General features: G+C 33.5%; 1 protein-coding gene across 2 annotated transcripts in view; it reads left to right on the top strand.

The window, feature by feature from the left end:
• Positions 1-4,915, top strand: part of Ctf4 (Chromosome transmission fidelity 4) — a 71,709-nt gene extending 66,794 nt beyond the window's left edge. For both annotated transcript variants that reach the window (XM_076476006.1, XM_076476007.1), the window contains exons 22-27: positions 687-937; positions 1,450-1,574; positions 2,485-2,558; positions 2,702-2,821; positions 3,714-3,926; positions 4,229-4,915. In XM_076476006.1, the coding sequence (XP_076332121.1) occupies positions 687-937; positions 1,450-1,574; positions 2,485-2,558; positions 2,702-2,821; positions 3,714-3,926; positions 4,229-4,429 (984 nt within the window). In that variant the 3' untranslated portion in view covers positions 4,430-4,915. The remainder of the gene's footprint in view (positions 1-686; positions 938-1,449; positions 1,575-2,484; positions 2,559-2,701; positions 2,822-3,713; positions 3,927-4,228) is intronic.
• Positions 4,916-16,305: the final 11,390 nt, after the last annotated feature.

The raw sequence follows: 16,305 nt of genomic DNA, 5'->3' as shown, positions 1-16,305 counted from the left end.
TATCAAATTGAAACACAACGGCTGCAATTCATTCTTATAAACCAAAAAAAAAGGCTCCCGAGTTGAAAATTGAAGACTACTTCCTCCTGCAGGATGGTAAAATAGGTCCAGAATACACACATTAGCATAGTTATATGGAATATATAAACCTAAAAACCTGAGCAATTCAGGTGCTTTCACTAATGTTTTACATTTGTTACAGTAACTTGTTTAATCAAATTCTTGCTAGTTAGCCAGTAACAGCACAGTGGATATTTTATATCTCTTACAGTAGCTATGGAAGTGACTGTAGATTATATTTATTATAATTTTTAAAGAAAAATATATTTTAGGATTTTGCTGTAATGTGACCAACTTTACAAGTTATTTTCAATCTTATTAGCTGGGTTGTGTTTACAAAGTAATGAAGCGTTAATTTATCACATTTAGCTAGATTTCTTAGTCTTTTTATTGTTAATGCTGTAAGCTCTCTTTTAGAATGATGTACGACTTTCAGAGTTTGTTATTTTTGTTTTGAACAATACTTCTATTAAAATAAGTTTCAAATTCCACGCTATATCTTGGAATTAATTTGTGTTATGTAAGTCCATGTGATTGTGTAGCATTCTAAATTTGTTGTAGGTAGTATTTTAAAAGGTACTTAAAAAATATTTTAAAACTGTTCTTGCCTTGTCGTAACCTTCTAGTTTGCTACTCGTTCTGATCAAGAATATCGGGCTGTGGAAATTGCACAGTTGATGCCAACACATCTTGCAGTAAAAGGAGCCATTAGCTATGCATCACAGACCCATCACATGATGTTGGCTCAACGATTAGGGGAGATTGCTCATAAGAAGCTGGAAGAAGAAGCATTAGACTACAAGATAGAAACTGATGCTGAAGAAGGTATAGAAGAAAATAGTGAGATGGATAGAAGATATAGAAAAACTGCTTTTGTGTGGGTACATTTACTGTCTTAGTCCAAGTTTAGTAGAAATTTTGCAGTATGATAATGTAAATTTCTTGTATACTCCATGATCAATTTTGTTTATTAAGTTTGCATTTCACACATCTTTTCCTGTGTAATTTAGCTGTCTGTTGTGTTTATTTATGCATCATTCTTAAACTGAAATGCAATCTCATGGGATAAGTGCCAGAACAGAAACATTCATTAAACCAACAGAATAACTCATTACAATGTTACTATGAAAACAATGCACTATTCATTAGCTTATCTTTAAGATTACAGAAACATTTGTTAAAACAACAGACTAATTTATTATAATCTATAGTCAGAATGGTTACATGAAATTAAAACTTTACATCTCACATGAGAAGTAATTTTCAGAATTTCTTTAAACATAGAAGTTTCAAATTTTTCAATTTAGTTTTTATATTTGTATTTGAATGTAATATTCTTTGATAAACAATAAGATTCATGAGATGTGAATGTTTGCTTTATTGCTGTAGGCATTGTAGACCAAATGATGATGAAATTCTTCAACCCAAACCAGTAGTGCTACGATCTCACCATTCTTTTGTAGAAAAAGTTATCAGAGAGGATACTTCTGATGACAAAAGCAGTGCAGAAAACAGTAAGCTTGAATTACATAATAAACCATAAAACAATTGCATCACCTAGGAAATGTTCTGCGCATCAGGTCAAAGCCTTCTCATATATTATCAGTAAAAAGTAAAAACTTAACATTTTAGGTATTTTCATAATTATTAATCTGAGAAATTAGTATTATTTTAAAACTTAGATTGAAAGTGCTAATATTTATATATGTTGCTACTGAAAGTTACGATTATCTGAGCCTCTAATCAAAACTGAATTTTTTTCTGTGTGATATTTTGTTATAGTGATAAAATTATTGTTGCGAGGAAGTGTTATTTCATTTTGTATCATGCTAATATCCAAGATATTTATGAAAATTCACAACAAAGATAACAAAAACTATTTTTTTTCTATATTTTTACTTTACAAAGGTTATCAGTCTTGTTCATGTTTTTATACACCCATTTCTTGTGTTCTATGTTACTTGATAATCTTTATTCAACAAATGCTGCTTAGAATATAACAGATGTTTTACTTGTGAGTTTTTGCATCGCACAGAATGAATACCCCATTTAAGAACAGTATATATGATTCAATGTACCATCTACCTGCTAATAATCTGTGATGGCAAGAAAACCCACTTACTAGCTGTTTTTAAACATATAATAACCTACCTGCTAAATTAAGAACCACGTTTTAAATTTTTTCTCATAATGTCAAGCATAAAATTTGTAATGAAACTTTCTTTTTTATGTACTTAATTTTTGAACTTTTAATGTTACACCTGTTGCTAGTACTCTTTATGAAAAGAAATCACTCAGAATACAGGTTTTTTGGGGGTTTTTCAATCACAAATGTTCAGTCATCTATGTTTTACCAGCATTCATTTTTCTGATCATAACTTTTGAAAGTTTAGTCTTCGTACTTAACTTTTCTGGTGTTCTCAGACCTACTACTTCAGAGCAAGATGCAGAAGTCGTCACTGATGAGTGCTGGATGTAAAAGAAATCCTTTTAAATCAGTGAGTATATTTTGTAAGTCTTAATGTGACCGAAAAGTAAAATCAAGTATGTTCTATTTAGACCTTATTTTTCCAGAAATTGGAATTTAATTAATATTGTATAAACTTCTTATTTGAATCTTTTTTATTTTCTCAAACTAAAGGTGGTTACTCAGGAGAAAAGAGGCTGTGATGGGATTGATGGAATCCTGACTGATGGTGTTAAGAAACCATCTTCCACTATACAAGCAAAAAATAATCTTGCTGATCAGAAAAATAAAAAGGTATATCAGCTTTTATTCCCTTATTCATTAAATCAAGGTCATTAAACTCTACAAACCTATATTTCTGGTTATCTAAAAACATTTTGAGGAAGTCTTTGTGTTGATTAAATTTTTGTACATGAAATAAACCCTCATCTGAACCAAGATTTCAAGGTTTGAAGTACAACCCTATCAGAACCAATATCTCAGTGCTGTTAGTCATATTAGTGCAAACTCTATATAAATCCAGTAAGATTGGATGTTGTCAATATATTATTTAAGAACACATTACATTCTTAGTTCTTTAGGTTATTTCAAACATCTATGATCTATTTTTGAAATATATCAAAAATTATCTGCATACAATTAATTTACCTGGTGCTCTCAAAGTATAAAGTGTTTGTTGCATGTGGAATGACAACAAACATTAAAACTACATTTTTGGCCTTAATTCACAACAAAATAGCTTTTTGAATTTTTTTTAATCCAGTCAGCATGTTAAAATGAAATAACTTGTTTTTGTGTGAAGTTTATATTTTATAAGTCTTTGCACTTATTCCAAGTAGTAATAATCTTTTGATAACATACTTCTTCATTGTGTGAAATGTTTCAAATGTCTGAATATTAAGCTGAGTGTGGCCTGATTAGTTAGTATGCTTAGACTGTGAATCTGTGGGTTCCTGGTTAACAGTCAATTTTGTGTATGAAAGTTCACCACACTTTGGGACTGTAACATCTATAAAAAAAAGTAGACAGTCAAATCTTAATGTTTGATCATGCAAGAGTTGGCTTTGGGTTCTGTTGAATAGTTTCTTTCCTCCTAGTCTTCTCAAAATTAGATGAGGCTATTCTTGGACATCTCATATAGCTTTGCATATTATTTTAAATATTTTTAATGCACTTAAATTTGCAGACACAACAACAATCAACATTTCTTGGAAAAAACAAGCCAACTATGAAGTATCACATTGAAAAAAGTGGGGCACCTCCAAAGGAGAAAACAGCTTTCCAATTGTTTTTTGTTAAGAACAAACCTTCTGCTGAAGAGAATCCTAAATTAAAAGAATCTAATCTTGTTGAAGAAGGTGTTCTTGAATTTCAAGAGTTTCCTTCAGAAGATAAAGGGGTATGTGAATTTATGGAATCAGTAAACGAGTTTAGGGTGACTGTGGTTTAAAAATTAAACTACTGTTTGTTTGTTTTTAAATTGAAACATCTTTATTTGCACTTATGGTTATACAGCTATAAAATAAGTGTAAACCTGATGACTTTGGATTGTTATTTTTTTCATCATCAGGATTATGTTTTAAAGACCTTGTTATTTTCAAAATATTGGTTAGTTCAATAACATTTGTAAAAAATGTTAACTAACCTTGAACAACAAACCTATATTACAAAAATATATTTTTTTTGTTCTCACAACTTTAGTTGTGGAACCGGAAGTCCTCATCACTGGATACGTTGGCAAAAGGTGGTGATGACACAATTGTTAAGAAACGTAAAAGAACTGAAAGAGAAGATGATGATGTAATTGAACCTCAGCAGACAAATCAAAACAAGAAATTCCTGTCTCACTCTACTGCATTGAAGCTGTCTCAATTTGCTTTTGATAAGGATTGTCCTTCTTAAAAAGTCGTACAAAATCTGTGTGCTTGAATATACATATGTAACTTTTATCTAAAGATAATTAGGAATTACAGTGACTTTTATTAAACATTTTTAAAACTTACAGTGAAGAAAGTTAAGATGTTTTAAATTTGAAACTGTGACTAACTGCAGCCTTAAGTAGTTTGGTAAGAATCACCAGACATTAATTTCACATTATTTTAACAAACAAAATGTTTTCAGCAGTTCTGTTTATAAGTATGTAAATGTACCTATGAAGTTACTGAAGTAACTTATAAAAAGAGTATTGTGGTTAAAAAATGCAAATATATATGGATGGTATTTCCTTTTGCCCTTTTAACCAATTGGCTGATCCAATTCAATAATAGCATAAAGTCTACCTTATTTACAAGAAAATACATTATTTTACTATGTAAAGCACTGAAACTTACAATGTTAAAATGTGTTACTGAGGCTGCCAGGGAATAAAACCATGTTCTATGATAGAAAGATTTTGTTGTTGAGACTAATACAAGATTTGTGCCACATTTCAGTGCCATTTGTTTCTTGAAGCTTTGGAAACCAATCAGAATCTAACAAACTTATTGTCAAAAGGTGTAAGCTGGATGTGGTTCTACTCCATCAAGGAAAAACATATGATCAGAATATAAATATTTTTTTGAAATAATTCCTTTTTTAATAGATATGTAACATTAATTTCCATAAGTGTGATAGGGACATACTGTTTGTTTTGAATACTTGCACAAAGTTACAGAAAATACTTTATGCTAACAGTTGTTAATTTGGCTGCAACAGACTGTGAAAGGAAGGTATCCAGAGAACCCTTTTAGCTTTTATAATGAATTTATAACATATAACAGTTGACTCTTAACACACTCATGGGATAAAAAAAAACTGGACTGGAAGCTTTGGATCTTCTGGAATAACAGACCTTGTGTTCAGATAAAGAAATTAAGACAAAACGAGAAGTTAACTCTATAATTAGGTAACAATTAGTCCATATTGACATTTATTTAAACAATTTTCTAAACTTTATACATTAAATTACTTTGCTGTCTATCATTTCATTGTTTGTAGAGCACCTAATAACATTAATCATGGAGAAAAATGTAAACAAAAAAAAATTCAGTAAGTGTTTAATCCCACTAGGGCCTTATGTATATTCAAATTATTTCCAGAATGAATGGATAAAGTAATGAACAGCAAGCTATTCATTTTTAGGGGCACTTAAAAAAAAACAGCTTTAATAACTGTATGCAACCTTTCATTTGCAAATGCTTCATTAAATACATTTTGCATATTACATTAAAAGAGAAATGTTAAAACAAATAAGGATGAAGGAAGCTTTAAGTGAATGCTGAAGGTGTGAAAAGACTTGCCTATTTATCCTATTCAGGTGAATTCTTTGGCACTTGACCACCTTATTAATGTGATATTATATAAGATGTGTGAACTGAACTACAACAATGTAGCTGTACATCTTTAAAGGACACTTCCCAGTTAGTATGGGCAATCAGTCTAAAGTTCCAGACAATGAAAAGCACTATCCAAGAATTATCACTGCCAGTGATAACAAGGGGGATAGTATTTTACCACAAAGAAATGAAATACTTATACTAGATAAAGCGTTCAAAGAGTTAAACCTTATCTGTGGGTAAGTATCCCTTTTTGTGACTTTAATCAGCTCCCAGTAGCCCACAAAATGGACTCCAGTTTCAAGACCAGAAGTTGAACTGTCAGTGGCAATAAGGTGGTTAATTATTATGCAATAAAGATGTGAAACACTCATATTAGGGTTTATTAAGAATTTCTTTAAATTGATGCATGACAGTACCAAGTACTTCTACTTGTCCTGAGGAATTCATAATTGAAACAATTTGTGGATGCAAAACAAACCATGAAAATGTAGTTAATTCTGGACAGAATATTGCATATTGTGAAGTTGTACGTGTAATATTTCCACACCAAAAAGCACTGGAAGCATTCACCTTATAAACAATATGTAGGAAATATGATATTAAAGTTTTGCATAGAAGGATCTTACCACCTCATTTATAGAATATGATTAGAGCTGTGAAAATTTTACAACTGAACAATGCCACAGTTTACTTGACTTGCTCAGAGAGTAAAAAGACACTTTCTTTATTGGACCATAATTTGGGGAACAAAAGTAAAATTTCTCCTACTAAGACTGACACTGTAGCTCTAAAATGTCAATTGGCAGATAATATCCTGTTACAAAACAGACCAAGATAGAATTCATGAAACAACAAGGAATAATTGACATTATCTTTTTGAATTGTAAGTAAGAAGTATTATATACTCTTGTGAATTACTGGGTATGAATGAATTCACAAAGAAAGATGATTTCCCACAATCAAGGATTAACTATACTTTTGATACTTTACCTGACCGAAAGTAGTTTGCAACTCTGTAAATGAAGAGCAAATGATCATAAGTACAAATTGATGAAACAAGTTGACAAAAGACTGCCTTTAATGCAGGGAAAAGGGTTAATGTGTTTTTGTATTACCATTTTGGTTCTGAGATGCACTTGCTTCATTTGAATAATTAATGAAGTGTGATCTATGGATTTCCTGGAAATTTTGTACTCATCAACTTGAACGACATTAAAGTACATAAGAATAGTGTAAATGATGTTTATCTTGGGATAGGAAATGTAGTGGATCAGTTGAGGAAAAAGAACCTTAAATAAAATCAAGTACTTCTGTATTGTAATGTACTATATCATTTCAACAACGGTTAAGAATTAGCTAAGTAGAGGATACCTCTAACAATATTTTAATTAATGAAATATAAAAATAAAGTAGCTTAAAAAAGCTTTAAACTAATCACAGTGAAAGACTTTATGTTCCAAAGACATTTTTATATTTCTTTAATAAACTATTTAGACAATCACTACAACTGATTGACTGCTTTAGTGTTAGATTCTTTTAGCATTTTCATTTCTGTTAAGTTGAATTTAAAAACACAAGTCATAACATTTCCATTTAAATGAAAAGCTAAACACTTGTTGCTTTATTTCTCTAGATTTGACTAAAGTTAAAAGAAGATAAAAATAAATTTTTCAGATGAAAGTAACAAGTCTGCATTGACATGTGGAACCTTGTACATACTGGAATAAAGTTGTGAGGTTTATTGTAGTAATATGTGGTAAGTATGCAGGGTTATAAATATGTAAAACAATAAAAAATGTAAAATGTGATGTTCTTTGCTACATCACATGTTTTTTAGTTATAAATCTGCAGACTTTACCAGTGAGCCAGTGAGGAACCTCATGTTTCTTAAGACAGTATTTAAGAAGCCCTAAAGAAGAAATTTTATGAAGGCATTCAAGAATACAGTTGCATATTTGTACCATTAAGGCTATTGCTAAGGAAATAACACATTCTCTTTTATTATCATTATTATTAAGTGACAGTTACTTAGCTGATGATTTAATTTTGTAGTGCAGAAGCATATGCATCTTTAGACAATTATGGAGAGAAGTGAAGACATTGAGATCTTCAAACAAATTAAGGAGCAGTGTATTTTGGTTATTTTTCCACCTCTCATGATTCTTCGTGGTGTGACTGACCCACTAGTCAGGCTTAATTAGTTTGAGTCTACACCATTCAATATTGCAAATGTCAACCAAATCCATGCAGAGTGCCAATTTTAAAAATTAAAACATACAAATGCAGTTTTATAAGACGTACCCAGTAGTACCTGGGTACGAGTCTAGTTGGTTTATTAGCAAAATAAAGATATGGAAATTTAACGTATCTGTTAAAATTGCTTTTAGGGTTTTTTAGTTTATGATAAAAAGTAGGACAGTATTCAGCTTCTTATTTCATCAGACATAATTAGATAGATATAAATCAGAGAAAATGTATTTATAAAATACCTTATTTTCTTCCTTGGTGTGGATTCCTGGACGTGGTGAGAAAACCTTCCAAAGAAGGTTCTGAACTTTCAATTTACCTCCTTTGGGACCTTAACATCCACCCAAGTGTTTGTTATGCATAACGACCTGTGAAGGGGAGTAGAGGATCCTGGTGGTTGTGGAGTCTAATCCTAACACACCATTTTGGCTTTGAATTCCTTAGACGGGTGGCCCACCAGGGTTAAGTATCAATGTTGGACGTTCTCAACAAATGTGGACATTGTGTCTGGTGCTGGTGTTTGGTTATAAGTGCTCATGAAACTTGCTACAATTACTTGTTTTGCATTGTAGTGTATTCCCTCGTGGGGCTTCATGGTGGGTGGGGTCAGTGGGTACTGAAACTTTATTATGGATCCACCAATTCCAAATAAAAAACACCATAGGTAAATGACCACGTCTTGAAGACTGAACAACAATATTTAGCTTCTTCAACACCTGTACCTCATTTTTTAATATTACATTCTTTATCAGACAACTCTTTAGGGCAGATGTCTCTTTTTTTTTATTCAGAAGGGGCTTGCTGGCTTTCCTGAGTCACTCAAAAAGTTATATTCTGGGGACATCTTGGTGAAAACATCCACTTCAAAACAGTAAACTCCTTGCATTCGACTGTCATTGGGGATATACCCATTGAGGTTACTCACCATGCTACTTTGAATTCGTCATAAGGAGTTATTGTTGAGAAGTATTTGAAGAGCATCCCTAAGTCAGAGATCCTCGCTTGTTTCTCCATCCAATGAGCTTCTGTAGTAAGGTGCCAACCAATGCCCTAATTTTGACGTTTACATCACCACGTCCACTTGCCACCATCAATGCAGATTATCTAAATTGTAAGGTATGGCCGTATATTCCAAACACTCGGATGTTTCCAGTTTCAATGGCTTAATCACCTGAAGACCATATCATAATTCCTTGACGTGCTCATTGCAGTGACAAGGACTGTGATGTCTACATGTGCAAAATGGACCCTCATTGTGCTAATTGTAGTGACTCTCACCCCTCTAACTTTTCCTCTTGCCTTAGGTGGGTGGAGGAAGAAAAGGTAAAGTATTTGAAAATGGTTCACATTTCCTGTCTCAAGGCTCGAAATTACTGTCTACCACTCCATCTCCAAAATAATAAAATTCACAGCCTTACCATCACATTTAATAATTTGCAAAATCACACAGTTGACCAAGTAAGAATATGTATTTGAGAATCAGTTTTCTTTCATGTTTGCCCTAAATGGGTCGAAGAGAAAGAGGCACATTTAAAAACTGTAAACAATACTTTGTATCTCAAGGCTTGGAAGTTACTGCGCCTCATTCTATCTTGGACACATGCTGCTGTACTGTTACATATAAAGAGACTTTTGTCCTCTGTAATTTAGAGAGCAGTTGAGTCAATGTCTACATCAATCCTTCTTATGCTAGGGGTTCACTTCCTTTAGCTCCAGCTTCTGGCATGTGCTTGGACCCATTGTCTTTAGCCCCAGGATATCAGATGATTATTCATTTCAACTTCTGCTTACATGACCTTTTAATAAAGAACGATGTGGTCATAAACCAAAAGGTTTTCCACCGAAATAAAAATGGCCACATTGATACTGTGAAACCGTCGTGATTTACATTCGAATATAGATGACATTAAGGATTTGATTTATTCTTATCATCCTGAATGTCTCCTTACAGGAAACGTTTCTGAAATCTGCTAAAGATCTATTGTGCCCTCATTTGATCAAAACTTGAATATTGGCTTTCAATCTATGGCTCTGTCAAAACATCGGCCTTGAAGATGTTGAAACTTGTTCACCATCTGGGGCTTTGGCTCTGCCCAGGGATTTCTGCACTTCTCCAGTCCAAAGTTTGTACACTGAGTTTCATGAACCTCCTCTACACGTCTGCCATTTGCAACTTTCTTTACTGTATCCTTGAAAACTTCGATCCTTACCAAAACATCCCACCTGGGGTTATGTTTTCCTCTCTCAGTGGGCCATGCTTTATCATAATAGATGGTCTGCCATTGTTCCTTTTGGCCTTTGTATCCAAGTGCATCTGGCTGAATTGTGTCTGTCCTTGGATGACGTTTCTGTCTTCACTGGTCAGTCCATCCCACTATGTCGTATTACTATTCCCACCTGTGATCTTCCTCTGAGGCTTCTGAGGAAGTTGGATACTTCTGATTAGAAGTACTATCTTTTATTCACTGAACATCTTTCAAACCATCCTTCCACTTTCATTTAGATGGATGGTTCGAATTCAGGTACACAAACTGTACTATTTATACTGATTCACTTAGTTCTCCACTGGCCCTGGAATCGCTTCTCGTTGGTTCTCTCCCTATTCCCGCTGATATTCAAAACCGACTGGCCTATTTACCGTCCATTTCTATTTAGTTCTTCTGGATACCGAGCCACATTAATGTTTGCAGGAACGAGCTTGCTGACACCCTCTGTTCTGGTGGTGCTATCACGGCTGTGCCTATCACATGCATGGACTACGGGCCTGTATTTAAAGCTCGACTCCACACCAGTTGGCAGTGGAATTGCAGTGAGCAACGTGATAACAAGTCTTTACAGATCAAACCTTCTGTTGTTCTTTGGTCGTCTTGCTTCCGTAAGGAATGGAAGTAGGAAATTGTCTTGGCTAGACTATGCATCGGTCACAGTTTTCAACTCATCATTTTCTTTTATCTGGGATTTATGCACCAAAGTCACAATAACCCACATGTTACGGTCGTTCCGTTACGATCATGAGAGACAGTATCATTTTAAACACGTTTTAAACATGGGTTCACTCCTGACATTGGATTGTGTCATTGGCGATAGTGACACTGTCCACCTCAGTTTTTAAATTTTTAACAGTTATTGGCCTTTTTAATTTTGTTTAATTTTTAATCGAAAATTGGCCTTTGATGTGTTTTAAGGTGATTCCTTTTTTAATAATTTTAATTCCTTTTATAAATAATTTGAATTCAGGTTTTCCTATACATTTCTCATATATCACATTATAAACTTTCATAAACATAGAAGTTCGTGTTTATGTAAAATGTGTATGCTACAAGTATTTTACAGATTTCTATCATTGCTCATTGATAAAATACCTATGCAATAAAAACTATCAAACTTTGTAACATACAAAATAAGCAGAAAAATAGAAACTATATTGAAAAAACAACAACAACAAAACTTCCACACGTTTTTTAATATTGCAAATCAAATAAACACAACATAACCGTAGAAAACACCCACATCCTAAGCAGTGGAACATATATAAACAAACGCACAATGAAAGAAGTCCTACTTATACCACAACTTAAACCAATATAAAGGAATACCTTTACACCTATACTAATTAATAACCTGAATCCAACTGCAAAGGTCAGCTGCAAATTCTCTCCTTGTTAATCTGAAGCTGGCCTAAGAAGGTCGAAACGTTGTTCTCTGCTTATCAATAAAAGAGTTAATACCATACCAGCCTTTCTGATATACATTTTTATTTTAAGTGGGTTTCTCGTCATCAAGAATTAACAAATACATATATGCATCTTTTGAAAAGGTTAATTAGTGGCAAACAGATCTGTAGATCAAAACGAGGACCTCACAGTAGAAGAGCATGTAGGTTTAGCATTTCAAGTTTGCCAAGGACGGCATAATCTGCCCTGCAAATACAACACCACGAAATATCAATTTGTACTCTTAAATGAATATACAACTAAAATTCAGACTCAAAGGATGATGGTTTGCAAAGTACTTTTAGCTCTTGAAGCAAAAAAGAAATGCTGGATATTCAAGAAACTTTCATTTGTGGATAACAATGGAAAGAAGGATTATAGATCTCAGTTAGAAAAGCCTGATCTTCCAGATTCAGAGCTTATAGAACTGAAAATGATTTGTTTAAAACTACAACTTACAAAAGAACAACAAACTGAAATAGAAGAACAAACACATGGTTAGTACAACAACTATTCACGGAGGACGGAAAGGAAACAACAACTTACAACTTCTCATTTTGAGAAATTTTCAAGATGAGTGATACAACATCATATGGCTCCAAAGAGAAAATAATTTTATACAGTTCTTCTTTCTCTACACCTATAAAAGCAACAAAAGAAATGCCTTACTTGATTACTCCACTAAAACTCCAAATTAAGCATGGGTGGGCTATTTGTGAACTTATAGAATGTATACTTAGCAGCCTTCCCAGATGACATTGTAGGGTATGATGGTATTATTGAACTCAAGTGTCTACTCAAAGCTAAAGGAATGACTCCTTTACACGCTGCACTGTCAGTTAAAGATTTCTGTTGTACTTTATTTGATAATACTTTGAAAGTGAAAGATACACATACATATTGTATGTGCAGGATCAACGTCATGTAACTGGTAAAACATTTGTTATTCATTAGTTAGACATCTATCGACATAAGTATATCGATTGGTTTGGTTTGTTTTGAATTACGCGCAAAACTACACACGGGCTATCTCCGCTAACTGTCCCTAATTTAGCAGTGTAAGACCACGAGCATTAATATTTAATTGGTTACCCCTTTCCTGTTATAACAGCTTCCACTCTTTTGGGAAGGCTTTTCACTAGGATTTAGAACATGGCTGGGTGATTCATTCTTATTCAGCCACAAGAGCATTAGTGTGGTCGGAAGCTGATTTTGGGCGAGAAGGCCTGGCTCGCATTCGGCATTCCAACTCATTCCAAGGGTGTTTGATTGGGTTGAGGTCAGGGCTCTGTGTAGGCCAGTCAAGTTCTTCCACACCAATCTCGACAAACCATGTGTTTATGGACCTCAATTTGTGCATATGGCCGTTATCATGCTGAAACAAAAAAGGGCCTTCCCTAAAGAGTCGCCACAAAATTGGAAGCACACTATTCTTTAGAATGTCATTGTATGCTGCAGCATTGAGATTTCCCTTCATTGAAACTAAAGAGCCTTGCCCACACCATGAAAAACACTCTCAGACAGTTGGCACTATACATTCAGGCAGATAGCATTCTCCTGGCATCCGTCAAACAGAGATTCGTCTATCAGACTGCCAGATAGTGAAGCGTGATTCATCACTCCAGAGAAAACGTTTCCACTGCTCCAGAGTATATTGGCAGTGTGCTTTAGACCACTCCAACTGACGCTTGGCATTGCGCATGGTGATCTAAGGCTTGTCTGCGGCTGCTCGGCCATGGGAACCCATTTGATGAAGCTCCAAACGAACAGTTCTCGTACTGACGTTGCTTCCAGAGGCAGTTTGGAACTCGGTAATGAGTGTTTCAACTATGAGCAAATGATGTTTACGCGCTGTGCGCTTCAGCACTCGACGGATCCGTTCTGTGAGTTTGTGCAGCCTACCACTTCGTGACTGACCTGTTGTTGCTCCTAGACATTTCCACTTCATAAAAATTGGACTTACAGTTGACCGGAGCAGCTGTAGCAGGGTAGACATTTGACGAACAGACTGATTGTAAAGGTGGCATCCTATGAAAGTGAAAGTAACTGAGCTCTTCAGCACGACCCATTCTACTGTCAATGTTTGTCTATAAATATTGTATGGCTGTATGCTTGATTTTATGCACCTGTTAGCAATGGGTGTGACTGAAATAGCCGAATCAGCTAATTAGAATGGATGCCCACATACTTTTGGCCATGTAGTGTATCTTTCAAACACTGTCACTATTGTAATCCTCATAAAAATCTAGCAAGTGGTTTTGTAAAACAGCTTATGTTATTATTATTATGAATATTCCTGCATTTTAGTTTTATGTAACAGTAATTATGTGTTGTTTGTCAAGTTTTATTAGTTTTCAAGAATTCCAGTTTTATACCTCTTTGGAATTGATCTTTTATAGTTCATCTATATAATAGTGTTGGCTTCCAGTGGTTCACTACTAATTAGAGAATGTAGTTGTAACTTGTCTCAGGAAAGTTACCTGACCTAATTCTGTGTAGAATGGGGCTTTTCCTAGGGGTGGTAGTATTTCTATAATATGTAAAATGAAACCGATATCACCAATCACTGTGATTTCACTATGCAAAGTTGGCATTTGTACATACCTAATTATAAATACAATATAAAAAAATGATAATTTTTATTTCACGTGAACTGTAAATTTAAAAATGAGCATGTATGAATACAGCTAAGAAACTGAATATAAGAAAATAATTCGAGTTTTTAGTTTTACTTCATTTATTTATAGTGTACTCAGCTAACAGAATTTGTATTATGAATTTAGATTCGATGCCATAAATTTAGCTTTATGATATAATATTCAATTTGCATGCGAAGTATCTTTATTATAAAGAACAATACACATTACAAAATCTATAAAACCCAAACTTATACTTGAGATAACATACATTGTATTGTTATGAAATCTAAAATACAAAATATTATTGGACAATTAATAAACTTGAAAATTAGCAATCTCACTGTGCTGTTTATTAGCGGAAATCTAATTTTATTTTTAGCATTGTATGTTTCCGTAGTTGCTATGATTGGCTTATATGCATTCCTAAATATTAGCTTGAGCATTTGTTGAGAAACATTCATTGTTGCATACGAGTTCTAAGATGAAGAATCAGTTATATACATATCAATGTAATAGTGATAGTACTGTACATAGGCTCCGCCTTTAAACTGGATCATTGATATTTTGCAATATAACATTTAGTGCAGTAGTGCTATCTATTGGTGTAAATCACTAATAGTTATATTTGAAGGATGTTTGTTTGTTTTTGTTTGTTTTGAATTTCGCGTTCACTTCTTGTATTGTACAACGCATACCCGATACTTTCTAGAATAAAAAAAAACGTTATACTATATTCTGGTTACGCTGATCACACAGAAACAGTATGAAAACATATATCCAGGTTCTTTTTTCTTCATTTACATGATATTTTGAATAATGAACTACAAGAGAATTTAACCTGAACGTTACCTTATACACGTTGTAGCTAAACTACTAAAATTTGAGTATAACCGCTCTTAATTTTCAACTACTGGCCAGAGAAAAGACAGCCAGTATATTTGTTTTATAAGACAGCCAGCCACATTGAATTATCTGTTATTTGTACCAACTGGAATACAAACACGTATTTTAGCATTGCAAGTTGACAAAAAAAAACACACACAAAAAAACGTCTCCACAACGACTTTCTTCGTCTCTTTGAACTGAATAACGGGATGAACCGTTTACTTTTCCAACATGTAAATACAATTCCTTTCAGCCGCAGCGCAACGCGGCAATCATCGCATTTCAACAGCGAGGAAACAAGACTACCAAACTGACTCACTGTCATTTCCAGACATTATGGATATAATTGTGAAACATTACTAGATTAATTCACTATCATTTTAAGACTTATGAATAACGATGAAACAAGATTAAATGATTTCATTATCACTTTAAGATGTAATGAATACCGATGAAAGAAGACTGACTAAATAATTTTACTATTACTTTAAGACGTTATTTATAATGATGAAACATGACTAAATACATTATTTTACTATCACTTCAAGGCGTTATGAAAAATGAAACATAACTAAATAAATAATTTCACTATCATTTCAAGACGTTGTGAATAATGATTAAACATGATTTACTAAATGAATTTGTTTACCAGTGGTACAGCAGTATGTCTGCGGACTCACCCTGCTAGAAACCAGGTTCCGATACCTGTGGTCGGAAGAGCACCGATAGCCCATTGTATAGCTTTGTTTATTCAAACTTAAATGATGTTGCTATCATTTTAAAACATCATGAATAATGATGAAGCACGACTAATTAAATGAATTTACTGTCACTTTAAGATTTCCCCTGTTGGGACAGCGGTAAATCTTGAGATTTACAGCGCTAAAATCAATGTGGCTTTGTTATAAGGAAAACGTACAAATTTCAGTATATCATGAAAAATGATGAAACATAACTAGCTAACTTATTTTACTATC

The sequence above is a fragment of the Tachypleus tridentatus genome, chromosome 13, assembly GCF_004210375.1.
Source record: "Tachypleus tridentatus isolate NWPU-2018 chromosome 13, ASM421037v1, whole genome shotgun sequence".
In the NCBI taxonomy this organism is placed as follows: Eukaryota; Metazoa; Arthropoda; class Merostomata; order Xiphosura; family Limulidae; genus Tachypleus; species Tachypleus tridentatus.
Note: the sequence above shows the minus strand (reverse complement) of the source record. Positions and strands in the feature narration are given on the sequence as shown.